The sequence below is a fragment of the Odocoileus virginianus genome, chromosome 4 (genome assembly GCF_023699985.2).
Source record: "Odocoileus virginianus isolate 20LAN1187 ecotype Illinois chromosome 4, Ovbor_1.2, whole genome shotgun sequence".
NCBI classification, from domain to species: Eukaryota; Metazoa; Chordata; class Mammalia; order Artiodactyla; family Cervidae; genus Odocoileus; species Odocoileus virginianus.
In genome coordinates this window covers 65,338,680-65,354,287 of record NC_069677.1, presented here as the reverse complement: position 1 = coordinate 65,354,287, position 15,608 = coordinate 65,338,680, and the positions used below count along the sequence as shown (strand labels likewise).

Sequence of the window (15,608 nt, the reverse complement as noted above, 5' to 3'; positions counted from 1 at the left end):
TGAAGCTGAAACTCCAAAATTTGGCCACCTGATGCAAAGAACTGTCTCACTGGAAAATACCCTGATACTGGGAAAAATTGAAGGCAAGAGAAGAAGGGGACGACGGAGGATGAGATGGTTGGATGGCATCACCGACTGAATGGATATGAGTTTGAGAAAGCTCCAGGCATTGGTGATGGACAGGGAAGGCTGGCGTGCTGCAGTCCATGGGGTCCCAAAAGAGTCAGACACGACTGCATGACTGATCTGAACTGAATTGAACAGCCATAAAAAGGAAAGCATTTGAGTCAGTTCCAATGAGGTGGATGAACCTAGAACCTATTATACAGAGTGAAGTTAGTCAGAAAGAGAAAGATAAATATCGTATTCTAATGCATATATACAGAATCTAGAAAAATGGTACTGAAGAATTTATTTACAGAGCAGCAATGGAGAAATAGACAAAGAGAACAGATTTATGGACTTGGGGAGAAGGGGGGAGAGGGTGAGATGTATGGAAAGTGTAACATGGAAACTTACATTACCATTTGTAAAATAGATAGCCAACGGGAATTTGCTGTATGGCTCAGGAAACTTTAACAGGGGCTCTGTATCAACCTAGAGGGGTGGGATGGGGAGGGAGGTTTAAAAGGGAGGGGATATATAAATACCTATGGCTGATTCATGTTGAGGTTTGATAGAAAACAACAAAGTTCTGTAAAGCAATTATTCTTCAATTAAAAAAATTAATTTGTAAAATAAATAAACTAATGAAATAAAGATACAAACGCCCCAGATATCAAAAGAAGTGCTTAAAAAACAAAGATAGTATATAAATAGAGAAAGACAGTAAACACAACATAATACACAAAGTATTGACAAACAGTACACAGCATTACAAGGCACAGGATATACTGCATTTACACTCTACAAAGTTGACTTAATAAAGGGTTACTTACACAATTCGCTATCCATCTGAAAGAAAATACCAAACTGTCTTAAACTCAGTCCTTTGAAAAAGAGAGAGGAGGCCCAATGACTAGCATGCAGAAAGTTTCCTGGGAAGTGCTCTTAGGAGAAACACTTGGAAGTAAGTGAAGGAAGCTGAGGTGAGAATTGGGAGAAGCTGGCCCAATGAGGGTGCAGTGAGAGCCTCAGGTAATGCTCATGGAGCTCCAGAGCTGGGATTGTCCCTAACAGAGTTGTCCAGAGTTGTCCCTAACAGAGGCGAGTTTGCTTGGAGTTTGTATCCCTGCCTCACCCAGTCAGCTCTCAGAGGATGCCTCTTAGATGGAGTATAATCTTGGCCAAGGGCAATTCCCAGTAAGCAATGCAGCTGTAAGCAACCAGCCTGTGTAGGTGGAGAACATGTAGCTCAGTGGGAAAGAAAAGGTCTAGCAGAATACTGTAACATCCACAACATCATATGGCAATAAAAATCCATTAACAGGCCACAATGAGAATAAACCTTGCAAATATAGCAACAGGTTAAAAATTATATATGCAACATTATATTTAAGGAAGTTAAGGCATGCAAAAAAAAAATGCATAGTGCTTAAAAGGATAAAAATGTAAGACGCACACAGAAATTAACACACACAACACCAAATTTCTCTTATCTGTATAGAAGATGGAAAGCATTTAAGATAAGAAACAAAGGTTTCAGCTACATGTCAGAATGTATAAGCAGAATTACAGGATATGAAGGGGATTCATTATATTATTCCATATAGTATTTAAATATCTCAGGTACAGCCTCCTCCCTGATGGCCCCCAATAAATATGTGAAAACCAAAAAAAAAAAAAAAAAAAAAAAATCTCAGGTACAGCAGACATTTAAGTAAAAAACATAAGAAAGGAGTAATAATCTAACACCTGTGTCTTTTAAAACAATAATCAAATACACAGTACTTAAACAAATACACAGCATATGAAAAGATAAACAGGGAAAATTAACACCAAATCAGAGGAGGTTGAAAAATCATAAGCGCTCCTTTTTAGCCTGGGAGCAGATAAACTGAGGAGCTGGACATATGAGTTACCAAAAACCATTTCCAGAAGGGATAGAAAATTTAAGCTGCTTTTCTTTTCGGCCGGAACCGCCATCTTCCAGTAATTCGCCAAAATGACCAACACAAAGGGAAAGAGGAGGGGCACCCGCTACATGTTCTCTAGGCCTTTTAGAAAACATGGAGTTGTTCCTTTGGCCACATACATGCGAATCTACAAGAAGGGTGATATTGTAGATATCAAGGGAATGGGTACTGTTCAAAAAGGAATGCCCCACAAATGTTACCATGGCAAAACTGGGAGAGTCTACAATGTTACCCAGCATGCTGTTGGCATCATTGTAAACAAACAAGTTAAGGGCAAGATACTTGCCAAGAGAATTAATGTGCGTATCGAGCATATTAAGCACTCTAAGAGCCGAGATAGCTTCCTAAAACGTGTGAAGGAAAATGATCAGAAAAAGAAGGAAGCCAAAGAGAAAGGGACTTGGGTTCAGCTGAAGCGCCAGCCTGCTCCACCCAGAGAAGCACACTTTGTGAGGACCAATGGAAAGGAACCTGAACTGTTGGAACCCATTCCCTATGAATTCATGGCCTGAAGGGTGTAAAAATAAAGACCTGGACTGTAAAAAAAAAAAAAAGAAAGAAAATTTAAGCTGACAAGTTACCACAGAAAAAAATAAAGTGGTTAAAAGGTTGTCCATTTATAGAGCAACTGGAAAATAATCTTACAAATAAATTATATCAATAAGAACACATTTTAATTATTATTAATAAGTTAAACTATTTTATTATTAATTTTAACTATTAATGCCTTTAAAGCAAATATTAAACTATACTTTTAAAGCATATCATAAGATTTAAGATGCATTCATTATACAGCTTTGTTAAATTTTCATTATCAACACCGAATAATAGAGAAAATGATTAATACTTGAGAAGATTATATTTTATGAAGAATGCATATGGAATTTTATCACATGCCCTTTCAGCACTTATGGATATATTTTTCATTAGGTATCATTGAAGAAACCATCTGTTTAAAGAATAAGAAAGAAGAATTTTTTTTTCCATTTATTTTTATTAGCTGGAGGCTAATTACTTTACAATATTGTAGTGGTTTTTTGCCATACATTGACATGAATCAGCCATGGATTTACATGTGTTCCCCATCCTGATCACCCCTCCCGCCTGCCTCCCCATCCCATCCCTCTGGGTCTTTCCAATGCACCAGCCCCAAGCACTTGTCTCATGCATCCAACCTGGGCTGGTGATCTGTTTCACCCTTGATAATATACATGTTTCGATGCCGTTCTCTCTAAACATCCCACCCTCGCCTTCTCCCACAGAGTCCAAAAGTCTGTTCTGTACATCTGGGACATCAAATACTTCCCCCCAATTGGTTGTACCTTCTTTTCTATTTCTTTCTGTTTTGTGTTCCTCATTCTTATTGCTCAACCAGCATCTATCTAGCACTTATGTTTTGTTAGGCTCAGTACTGGGAGCTGAGGATTCAACTTTATTTATTTATTTACTGGCTATATTTATTTGTTTATTATTATTTTTTTTTAATGAATTAGCCATGGATTTACATGTATTCCCCATCCCGGTCCCCCCTCCCCACCGCCCTCTCCACCCTATCCCTCTGGGTCTTCCCAGTGCACCTGGCCCGAGCACTTGTCTCATGCATCCAACCTGGGCTGGTGATCTGTTTCACCCTAGATAATATACATGTTTCAATGCTGTTCTCTTGAAACATCCCACCCTCGCCTTCTCCCAGAGTCCACAAGTCTGTTCTATAAATCTGAGTCTCTTTTTCTGTTTTGCATATAGGGTTATCGTTACCATCTTTCTAAATTCCATATATATGTGTTAGTATACTGTAATGTTAGTATCTTTCTGGCTTACTTCACTCTGTATAATGGGCTCCAGTTTCATCCATCTCATTAGAACTGATTCAAATGAATTCTTTTTAATGGCTGAGTAATATTCCATGGTGTATATGTACCACAGCTTCCTTATCCATCTGGGATGTGGGTCATAGAGGATCCTGCTGCGATTCATGTCTGGGAGTGTTCTGCCCATGTTCTCCTCTAGGAGTGTTATAGTTTCCGGTCTTACATTTAGATCCTCAATCCATTCTGAGCCCATCTTTGTGTATGGTGCCAGAAAGTGTTCTAGTTTCACTCCTCTACAGGTGGTGACGAGTTTTCCCAGCACCACTTGTTAAAGAGGTTGTCTTTTTTCCATTGTATATCCTTGCCTCCCTTGTCGAAGATAAGGTGACCATAGGTTCATGGATTTATCTCTGGGCTTTCTATTCTGTTCCATTGATCTATATTTCTGTCTTTGTGCCAGTACCATACTGTCTTGATGACTGTGGCTTTGTAGTAGAGTCTGAAGTCAGGCAGGTTGATTCCTCCAGTTCCATTCTTCTTTCTCAAGATTACTTTGGCTAATCGAGGTTTTTTGTATTTCCATACAAATTGTGAAATTATTTGTTCTAGTTCTGTGAAAAATACCGTTGGTAGCTTCATAGGGATTGCATTGAATCTATAGATTGCTTTGGGTAGTATAGCCATTTTGACAATATTGATTCTTCCAATCCATGAACACGGTATGTTTCTCCATCTGTTTGTGTCCTCTTTGATTCCTTTCATCAGTGTTTTATAGTTTTCTATGTATAGGTCTTTTGTTTCTTTAAGTAGATATACTCCTAAGTATTTTATTCTTTTTGTTGCAATGGTGAATGGTATTGTTTCCTTAATTTCTCTGTTTTCTCATTGTTAGTGTATAGGAATGCAAGAGGTTTCTGTGTGTTAATTTTATATCCTGCAAGTTTACTGTATTCGCTGATTAGCTCTAGTAATTTTCTGGTAGAGTCTTTAGGGTTTTCTATGTAGAGGATCATGTCATCTGCAAACCGAGAGAGTTTCACTTCTTCTTTTCCTATCTGGATTCCTTTTACTTCTTTTTCTGCTCTGATTGCTGTGGCCAACACTTCCAAAACTATGTTGAATAGTAGTGGTGAGAGTGGGCACCCTTGTCTTGTTCCTGATTTCAGGGGAAATGCTTTCAATTTTTCACCATTGAGGGTAATGCTTGCTGTGGGTTTATCATATATAGCTTTTATTATGTTGAGGTATGTTCCTTCTATTCCTGCTTTCTGGAGAGTTTTAATCATAAATGGATGTTGAATTTTGTCAAAGGCTTTCTCTGCATCTATTGAGATAATCATATGGTTTTTATCTTTCAATTTGTTAATGTGGTGTATTACATTGATTGATTTGCAGATATTAAAGAATCCTTGCATTCCTGGGATAAAGCCCACTTGGTCATGGTGTATGATCTTTTTAATATGTTGTTGGATTCTGTTTGCTAGAATTTTGTTAAGGATTTTTGCATCTATGTTCATCAGTGATATTGGCCTGTAGTTTTCTTTTTTTTTGTGGCATCTTTGTCTGGTTTTGGAATTAGAGTGATGGTGGCCTCATAGAATGAGTTTGGAAGTTTACCTTCTTCTGCAATTTTCTGGAAGAGTTTGAGTAAGATAGGTGTTAGCTCTTCTCTAAATTTTTGGTAGAATTCAGCTGTGAAGCCATCTGGTCCTGGGCTTTTGTTTGCTGGAAGATTTCTGATTACAGTTTCGATTTCCTTGCTTGTGATGGCTCTGTTAAGATCTTCTATTTCTTCCTGGTTCAGTTTTGGAAAGTTATACTTTTCTAAGAATTTGTCCATTTCTTCCAGGTTGTCCATTTTATTGGCATAGAGCTGCTGGTAGTAGTCTCTTATGATCCTTTGTATTTCAGTGTTGTCTGTTGTGATCTCTCCATTTTCATTTCTAATTTTGTTAATTTGGTTCTTCTCCCTTTGTTTCTTAATGAGTCTTGCTAATGGTTTGTCAATTTTGTTTATTTTTTCAAAAAACCAGCTTTTAGCTTTGTTGATTTTTGCTATGGTCTCTTTAGTTTCTTTTGCATTTAGTCCTGCCCTAATTTTTAAGATTTCTTTCCTTCTACTAACCCTGGGGTTCTTAATTTCTTCCTTCTCTAGTTGCTTTAGGTGTAGAGTTAGGTTATTTATTTGACTTTTTTCTTGTTTCTTGAGGTAGGCCTGTAATGCTATGAATCTTCCCCTTACCACTGCTTTTAGAGTGTCCCATAGGTTTTGGGTTGTTGTGTTTTCATTTTCATTCATTTCTATGCATATTTTCTTTTTTGATTTCTTCTATGATTTGTTGGTTATTCAGAAGCGTGTTGTTTAGCCTCCATATGTTTGAATTTTTAATAATTGTTTTCCTGTAATTGAGATCTAATCTTACTACACTGTGGTCAGAAAAGATGACTGGAATGATATCAATTTTTTTGAATTTACCAAGACTAGATTTATGGCCCAGGGTGTGATCTATTCTGGAGAAGGTTCCATGTGCACTTGAGAAAAAGGTGAAGTTGATTGTTTTGGGGTGAAATGTCCTATAGATGTCAATTAGGTCTAGCTGGTCCATTCTGTCCTTTAAAGTTTGTGTTTCCTTGTTCATTTTCTGTTTAGTTGATCTATCCATAAGTGTGAGTGGGGTATTAAAGTCTCCCACTATTATTGTGTTACTATTAATTTCCTCTTTCATACTCATTAGCGTTTGCCTTACATATTGTGGTGCTCCTATGTTGGGTGCATATATATTTATAATTGTTATATCATCTTCTTGGATTGATGCTTTGATCATTATGTAGTGTCCATCTTTGTCTCTTTTCACAGCCTTTATTTGAAAGTCTATTTTATCTGATATGAGTATTGTGACTCCTGCTTTCTTTTGGTCTCCGTTTGTGTGAAATATTTTTTTCCAGCCCTTCACTTTTAGTCTGTATGTGTCCCTTGCTTTGAGGTGGGTCTCTTGTAGACAGCATATATAGGGGTCTTGCTTTTGTATCCATTCAGCCAGCCTTTGTCTTTTGGTTGGGGCATTCAACCCATTTACATTTAAGGTAATTATTGATAGGCATGGTCCCATTGCCATTTATTTTGTTGTTTGGGGTTCACGTTTATACCACCTTTCTGTGTTTCCTGTCTAGAGAAGATCCTTTAGTATTTGTTGAAGAGCTGGTTTGGTGGTGCTGAATTCTCTCAGCTTTTGCTTGTCTGTAAAGCTTTTGAGTTCTCCTTCATATCTGAATGAGATCCTTGCTGGGTACAGTAATCTAGGTTGTAGGTTATTCTTTCATTACTTTAAGTATGTCCTGCCATTCCCTTCTGGCCTGGAGGGTTTCTATTGATAGATCAGCTGTTATCCTTATGGGAATCCCTTTGTGTGTTATTTGTTGTTTCTCCCTGACTGCTTTTAATATTGTTCTTTGTGTTTGATCTTTGTTAATTTGATTAATATGTGTCTTGGGGTGTTTTGCCTTGGGTTTATCCTGTTTGGGACTCTCTGGGTTTCTTGGACTTGGGTGGCTATTTCCTTCCCCATTTTAGGGAAGTTTTCAGCTATTATCTCCTCGAGTAACTTCTCATGGCCTTTCTTTTTGTCTTCTTCTTCTGGGACTCCTATGATTCGAATGTTGGGGCGTTTCACATTGTCCCAGAGGTCCCTGAGGTTGTCCTCATTTCTTCTGATTCTTTTTTCTTTTTTCCTCTCTGCTTCATTTATTTGCACCATTTTATCTTCTACCTCACTTATCCTATCTTCTGTCTCTGTTATTCTACTCATGCTTCCCTCCAGAGTGTTTTTGATCTCCTTTATTGCATTATTCATTTTTAATTGACTCTTTTATTTCTTCTAGGTCCTTGTTAAACATTTCTTGCATCTTCTCAATCTTTGTCTCCAGGCTATTTATTTGTAACTTCATTTTGTTTTCACGATTTTGGATCATTTTTATTATCATTATTCTAAATTCTTTTTCAGGTAGATTCCCTATCTCCTCCTCTTTTGTTTGACTTGGTGGGCATTTTTCATGTTCCTTTACCTGCTGGGTATTTCTCTGCCTTTTCATCTTGTTTAGATTGCTGTGTCTGGAGTGGCGTTTCTGTATTCTAGTGGTCTGTGGTTCCTTTTTATTGTGGAGGTTTCACCCAGTGGGTGGGGTTGGACGATTGGTTTGTCAAGGTTTTGTGGTTAGGGAAGCTTGTGTCAGTGTTCTGGTGTGTGGAATTGGATTTCTTCTCTCTGGAGTGCAATGGAGTGTCCAGTAATGAGTTTTGCGATGGGTCTATGTGTTAGGTGTGACTTTGGACAGCCTGTATGTTGACACTCAGGTCTATGTTCCTGCGTTGCTAAAGAATTTGCGTGGTATGTCTTGTTCTGGAGCTTATTGGCTCTTGGGTGGTAGTTGGTTTTGGTTTAGGTATGGAGGCTTTTGGATGGTCTCTTATTCCTTAATGTTCCGTGTAGTCAGGAGTTTTCTGGTTTTCTCAGGTTTGGGGCTTAAGTCTCCTGCCTCTGGATTTCAGTTTTACTTTTCCAGTAGTCTCAAGAGTTCTCCAACTATACAGCACTGATAATAAAACTTCTAGGTTAATGGTGAAAAGATTCTCCACCGTGAGAGACAACCAGAGAGGTTCACAGAGTTACATGAAGAATAGGAGAGGGAGGAAGGAGATAAGAGGTGAGCAGGAGGAGAAAAGGGGGGACTCAAGAGGAGAGAGACAGATCTACGCAGTTATCTGTTCCCAATGTGTTCTCCGTAGCCCAGACACCCACAAAGATTCACAGAATTGGATTGGGAAGAGAAGGGGAAAGGAGGAAATAGAGGTGTTCTGAGGTAGAAAACAGAGAGTCAAAAGTGGGAGAAAGTAATCACCACACTCCTGAATAGAAATGGGAATTGAATATTGGATTCTTAAATGTCCAAAAGTTATATCACATACTGAAAAACAAAGATTAAAAATCTAGCGTAGAGGCTAGACTCTTTGAAATACAATATTTAAAAACAAAAACACAAAAAAAATTTAGAAATATATATGAAGTTCAGTTTAAAAATAGGGCTTCTCTTTTTTTTTTTTTGGCAAGGTTATAGTGAAATGAAAATGAAAATTAAGGAATAATAGAGGAGTATTAGAGGACTTTAAAAGGAAATAGGAGAGAAAAACAAGAAAAAAAGAAGAAAAAAATTTTGTTTTTCCCTAAATAAAAAAATCGTAAAAATATATGAAAATGAAAGTTGAGGAGTAATGGGGGAGTAATAGGGAATTTTAAAAGAAAATAAAAGAGAAAAAATTAAAAAAAAAAAATTTTTTTAATTAAAAAATATATATACATATATATCTAGGAATTTCTCTGGAGCTGTTGCGGTCAGTGTAGGTTCAGTTCAATTTCAGATAGCTCGTCTTTCCAGCTTACACTTCTCGCTATCTATAGGCCCCTTCCGTGTAGTCAGTGTTACCTTGAGGGATTTTAATCTGTTGCACCGGTCCTTTTTGAAGCGGTTCCCTTTGTTCATTTGGCTTCTGTTTGCAGTCTCTTTGGTGTCAGATTTCCGCCCTGACACAGGCGGGCGGAGGTGATCTCTTATTTAGGTTCTCTAGTTCAATTCAGTCCTGCTACGGGGAGGGCGGCGCGCTGCAGACAGATATCGCTGTGTGTGGATAGCACTCACCGTGTTCCGGCCACACTGGGTTTGCCCCGCTCAAGGGTGTCAGTGCTTTCCCCGTCTACACTGCTCAGGCTCCCGGCTGCTCTATATGGAGCGGGCCCTGCGTTGAGTGCGGTTCCAGTTTTCGGGTACTCCACAAACGCGCGGATTCGGTCGCGCCTGCGTTTTGTGCCTTCCCCGGCCTGAGCGGTTCAGGCAGCCAGGGGCTTGGGCGCACTCTCCCGGGGTGCGGCACGCGTTTTCCCTCCGCGTCGAGCGGCCCAGGCAGCCAGAGGCTTGGGCGCACTCTCCCCGGATGCGGCGTGCCTTTTCCCTCCGCGGCCCCAGCGCGCCGCCGCTGGGGGGCCTGTTTGCAGTGTGGGAGGGGGTGGCTTCTCTGGGGCTGAGTTTGCCCCTTTCCCCTCCCCCCTGCCTCCCACCTCCAGAGGGGATGGGCCGGTTCTTCCCTGGAGTTTCTCAGTCCCTTTGTTTTGCAAACCGCTGGCAGTGTGTTCGGGGGCGGTTAATTTTCTCTCTAGCTTCTCTCCCACAGTTTAAAAAAGCTCCCTCCCACTGCTCTCAGGGCCTTTGGGCCCAGTCCTTACCCTAAGCAATGCCGTCCGCTCCTCTCCGTTTCGCCCCCACTTGCTGGTGGCGGGTGCGGGCGTCTGGGGTACTTTTCTGCTGGGAGTTGCTTTTAAGCATGTAATCTGTGGGCCTTATTTAATTTTTCCTCCCAGTTAGGTTGCCCTCCGAGATTTGAAAACTTCCCCAGATCCGCCAGTGCGAGGGTTTCCTGGTGATTGGAAACTTCCTCTATTAAGACTCCCTTCCCGGGACGGGTCTCCGTCCCTAGCTCTTTTGTCTCCCTTTATATCTTTTATATTTTGTCCTACCTCCCTTCGAAGACAATGGGCTGCTTTTCTGGGTGCCTGATGTCCTCTGCTAGCGATCACAAGTTGTTTTGTGAAATTTGCTCAGCGTTCAATTGTTCTTTCGATGAATTTGTAGGAGAGAAAGTGGTCTCCCCGTCCTATTCCTCCGCCATCTTCGAAGAATGTTTATTATTACCACTCACCACTATTATTTAACACTGTACTGCAGATATCAGCCAATGCAATCACACAGAATAACAGGTATATATACAGTGACTGAAGAGATGAAGTTATTATTAGTTACAGATGATCTGACTGTTTACAGAAAAGCCTCAAGAGAATCAACTGGAAAGATCTTTCAAACAAGTGATATGGCAGATTGCAAAATTCATGCTCAGAAATCAACAGCTTTCTTATGCATAAAAAATATGCCTTCTGATAACAACTGGTTAGAAAAATTAATGGTGAAAATTTCCGCATTTACAGTAGCAAGGGGGAAAAAGGGAAAAAACTCAACAAGGAAAATATTAGGGATTTTAAAAAAGGAAAAAAATGCCAAGTTCTTACATTAAAAAATGCAAAATCATAACAAATTCAGTCCAGTTGCTCAGTCCTGTCCAACTCTTTGCAAAATCTTTCCATCACACATTCCCGGAGCCTACTCAAACTCATGTCCATCGCATCGGTGATGCCACCCAACCAACTCATCCTCTGTCGTCCCCTTCTCCTCCCACCTTCAACCTTTCCCAGCATCAGGGTCTTTTCCACTGAGTTAGTTCTTCACATCAGGTGGCCAAAGAATTGGAGTTTCAGCTTCAGCACCAGTCCTTCCAATGAATATTCAGGACTGATCTCCTTTAGGATTGACAGGTTGGATCTCCTTGCAGTCCAAGGGACTCTTCAAGTGTCTTCTCCAACACCACAGTTCAAAATCATCATTTCTTTGGCACTCAGCTTTCTCTATAGTCCAACTCTCATATCCATACATGACTACTGGAAAAACCATAGCTTTGACTAGATGGACCTTTGTTGGTAAAGTAATGTCTCTGCTTTTTAAAATGCTATCTATGTTGGTCATAGCTTTTCTTCCAAGGAGCAAGTGTCTTTTAATTTCATGGCTGCAGTCGCCATCTGCAGTAATTTTGAGCCAAAAAAATAAAGTCTCTCACTGTTTTCATTGTTTCCTCACCTATTTGCCATAAAGTGATAGGACCAGATGCCATGATCTTAGTTTTCTGAACACTGAGTTTTAAGCTGGCTTTTTCACTCTCCTCTTTCACTTTCATCAAGAGGCTTTTTAGTTCTACACTTTCTGCCATAAAGGTGGTGTCATCTGCATATCTGAGGTTATTGATATTTCTCCTGGCAATTTTGATTCCAGCTTGTGCCTCATCCAGCCCCGGGATTTCACATGATATACTCTGCATATAAGTTAAATAAGCAGGGTGCTGTACTCCTTTCCTGATCTGGAACCAGTCTGCTGTTCCATGTCCAGCTCTAGCTGTTGCTTCTTGACCTCCATACAGATTTCTCAGGAGGCAGGTCAGGTGGTCCGGTATTCCCATCTCTTTCAGAATTTTCCACAGTTTGTTGTGATCCACACAGTCAAAGGCTTTGGCATAGTCAATAAAGCAAAGGTAGATTTTTTTCTGGAACTCTCTTGCTTTTCCGATGATCCAGTGGATGTTGGTAATTTGATTTCTGGTTCCTCTGCTTTTCTAAATCCAGCTTGAATATCTGGAAGTTCACAGTTCATGTACTGTTGAAGCCTGGCTTGGAGGATTTTGAGCATGACTTTGCTAGTATGTGAGATGAGTGCCACTGTGTGGTAGTTTGAGCTTTCTCTGGCATCGCCTTCCTTTGTGATTGGAACGAAAACTGACCTTTTCCAGTCCTGCGGCCACTGCTGAGTTTCCAGATTTGCTGGCATATTGAATGCAGCACTTTCAAAGCATCATCTTTGAGGATGGAATTCCATCACCTCCACTAGCTTTGTTTGTAGTGATGCTTCCTAAGACCCACTTGACTTCGCATTCCAGGATGTCTGGCTCTAGGTGAGTGATCACACCATCGTAGTTATCTGGGTTGTGAAGATCTTTTTTTGTATAATTCTTCTGTGTATTCTTGCCACCTCCTCTTAATATCTTCTGCTTCTGTTAGGTCCATACCATTTCTGTCCTTTATTGTGCTCCTCTTTGCGTGAAATGTTCCCTTAGTATCTCTAATTTTCTTGAAGAGATCTCTAGTCTTTCCCATTCATAACAAACTAACTTCTCCCAAATTAACCAACAGATACAACAAATCACAATAAAGTTAACAGTATCTTATTTTCTAATTAGATTGAATGATTTAAAAATTAATTTGGAATGTAAGACCTAAAACTGTAAAACTCTTAAAACACAGGGCAAAAGTTGTAAAATATTTCATGTGGCAATGATTTCTTGTATATGACACCAGAGGTATAGACAACAAAAGAAAAAACAAATCATAAACATTAAAAAACTTTGTGCATCGAAAGACTCTATGCACAGAGTATTCCTATACACTAACAATGAGAAAACAGAAAGAGAAATTAAGGAAACAATACCATTCACCACTGCAACAAAAAGAATAAAATACTTAGGAGTATATCTACCTAAAGAAACAAAAGACCTATACATAGAAAACTATAAAACACTGATGAAAGAAATCAAAGAGGACACAAACAGGTGGAGAAATATACCGTGTTCATGGATTGGAAGAATCAATATTGTCAAAATGGCTATACTACCCAAAGTAATCTATAGATTCAATGCACTCCCTATCAAACTACCAACGGTATTTTTCACAGAACTAGAACAAATAATTTCACAATTTGTATGGAAATACAAAAAACCTCGAATAGCCAAAGTAATCCTGAGAAAGAAGAATGGAACTGGAGGAATCAATCTGCCTGACTTCAGACTCTACTACAAAGCCACAGTCATCAAGACAGTATGGTACTGGCACAAAGACAGAAATATAGATCAATGGAACAGAATAGAAAGCCCAGAGATAAATCCACGAACCTATGGTCACCTTATCTTCGACAAAGGAAGCAAGGATATACAATGGAAAAAAGATAACCTCTTTAACAAGTGGTGCTGGGAAAACTGGTCAACCACCTGTAAAAGAATGAAACTAGAACACTTTCTAACACCATACACAAAAATAAACTCAAAATGGATCAAAGATCTAAATGTAAGACCAGAAACTATCAAACTCCTAGAGGAGAACATAGGCAAAACACTCTCCGACATAAATCACAGCAGGATCCTCTATGACCCACATCCCAGAATTTCAGAAATAAAAGCAAAAATAAACAAATGGGACCTAATGAAACTTAAAAGCTTTTGCACAACAAAGGAAACTATAAGCAAGGTGAAAAGACAGCCCTCAGATTGGGAGAAAATAATAGCAAACGAAGCAACAGACAAAGGATTAATCTCAAAAATATACAAGCAACTCCTCCAGCTCAACTCCAGAAAAATAAATGACCCAATCAAAAAATGGGCCAAAGAACTCAACAGACATTTCTCCAAGGAAGACATACAGATGGCTAACAAACACATGAAAAGATGCTCAACATCACTCATTATCAGAGAAATGCAAATCAAAACCACAATGAGGTACCATTATACGCCAGTCAGGATGGCTGCTATCCAAAAGTCTACAAGCAATAAATGCTGGAGAGGGTGTGGAGAAAAGGGAACCCTCTTACACTGTTGGTGGGAATGCAAATTAGTACAGCCACTATGGAAAACAGTGTGGAGATTTCTTAAAAAGCTGGAAATAGAACTGCCATATGACCCAGCAATCCCACTTCTGGGCATACACACCAAGGAAACCAGATCTGAAAGAGACACGTGCACCCCAATGTTCATCGCAGCACTGTTATAATAGCCAGGACATGGAAGCAACCCAGATGCCCATCAGCAGACGAATGGATGAGGAAGCTGTGGTACATATACACCATGGAATATTACTCAGCCATTAAAAAGAATTCATTTGAATCAGTTCTAATGAGATGGATGAAACTGGAGCCCATTATACAGAGCGAAGTAAGCCAGAAAGATAAAGACCATTACAGTATACTAACACATATATATGGACTTTAGAAAGATGGTAACGATAACCCTATATGCAAAACAGAAAAAGAGATTCAGATGTATAGAACAGACTTGTGGACTGTGGGAGAAGGCGAGGGTGGGATGTTTCAAGAGAACAGCATTGAAACATGTATATTATCTAGGGTGAAACAGATCACCAGCCCAGGTTGGGTACATGAGACAAGTGCTCGGGCCTGGTGCACTGGGAAGACCCAGAGGGATCGGGTGGAGAGGGAGGTGGGAGGGGGGACTGGGATGGGGAATACATGTAAATCCATGGCTAATTCATTTCAATGTATAACAAAAACTACTGTAATGATGTAAAGTAATTAGCCTCCAACTAATAAAAATAAATGGAAAAAAAATTGATATTAAAAAAAAAAAAGAAAGAAAGACTCTATGCACAGAGTAAAAGAGCAACCCACAGAAGTGGGGGGTGGGGGTGGGGTGGATCCTCAAATCAAAAATTTGATAGGAATTAATACCCAAAATACATAGAGAACTAAAACTCAATGAAAAAAACATACAACACAATTCAAAAACAAGCAAAGGATCTGACTGGATATTACTCCAAAGAAGATATATGAATGGCCTATAAGCACATTTAAGAGTTGTACCATAAAGAAGGCTGAGTGCTAAAGAACTGATGCTTTTGAACTGTGGTGTTGGAGAAGACTCTTAAGAGTCCCCTGGACAATAAGGAGATCACAACAGTCAATCCTAGAGGAAATCAACCTGAACATTAATTGGAAGGACTGATGCTGAAGCTGAAGCTCCAGTACTTTGGCCATCTGATACGAAGAGCCAACTCATTGAAAAAGACCTTGGTGCTGGAAAAGACTGAAGACATGAGGAAAAGGGGACGACAGAGGTTGAGATGGTTGGATGGCATCACCAACTCAATGGACGTGAGTTTGAGCAAGCTCCAAGAGATGGTGAAGAACAGACAGGCCTGGCGTGCAGCAGTCCACGGGGTCTCAGTTGAACATGACTGAGTGACAACAATAATCACAGGGTACTAAAAATCAAAACCACAGTGAGCTACCAGCTCAC

The 15,608-nt window shown here is 39.6% G+C and overlaps 2 protein-coding genes across 4 annotated transcripts in view; one reads left to right on the top strand and one right to left on the bottom strand.

Moving 5' to 3' along the window:
• TFDP2 (transcription factor Dp-2) overlaps positions 1 to 15,608 on the bottom strand; it is a 209,111-nt gene that overhangs the window by 158,964 nt on the left and 34,539 nt on the right. The window lies entirely within an intron of this gene.
• LOC139034794 (large ribosomal subunit protein eL21) lies at positions 2,060 to 2,638 on the top strand. The gene has a single exon (XM_070466649.1). It carries the CDS (start codon positions 2,105 to 2,107, stop codon positions 2,585 to 2,587), a length of 483 nt encoding a protein of 160 aa, XP_070322750.1. The 5' UTR covers positions 2,060 to 2,104; the 3' UTR covers positions 2,588 to 2,638.

Coding starts and splice junctions, on each gene's coding strand:
- LOC139034794 (XM_070466649.1), top strand. CDS start 2,105: ATGACCAACACAAAGGGAAAGAGGAGGGGCACCCGCTACATGTTCTCT.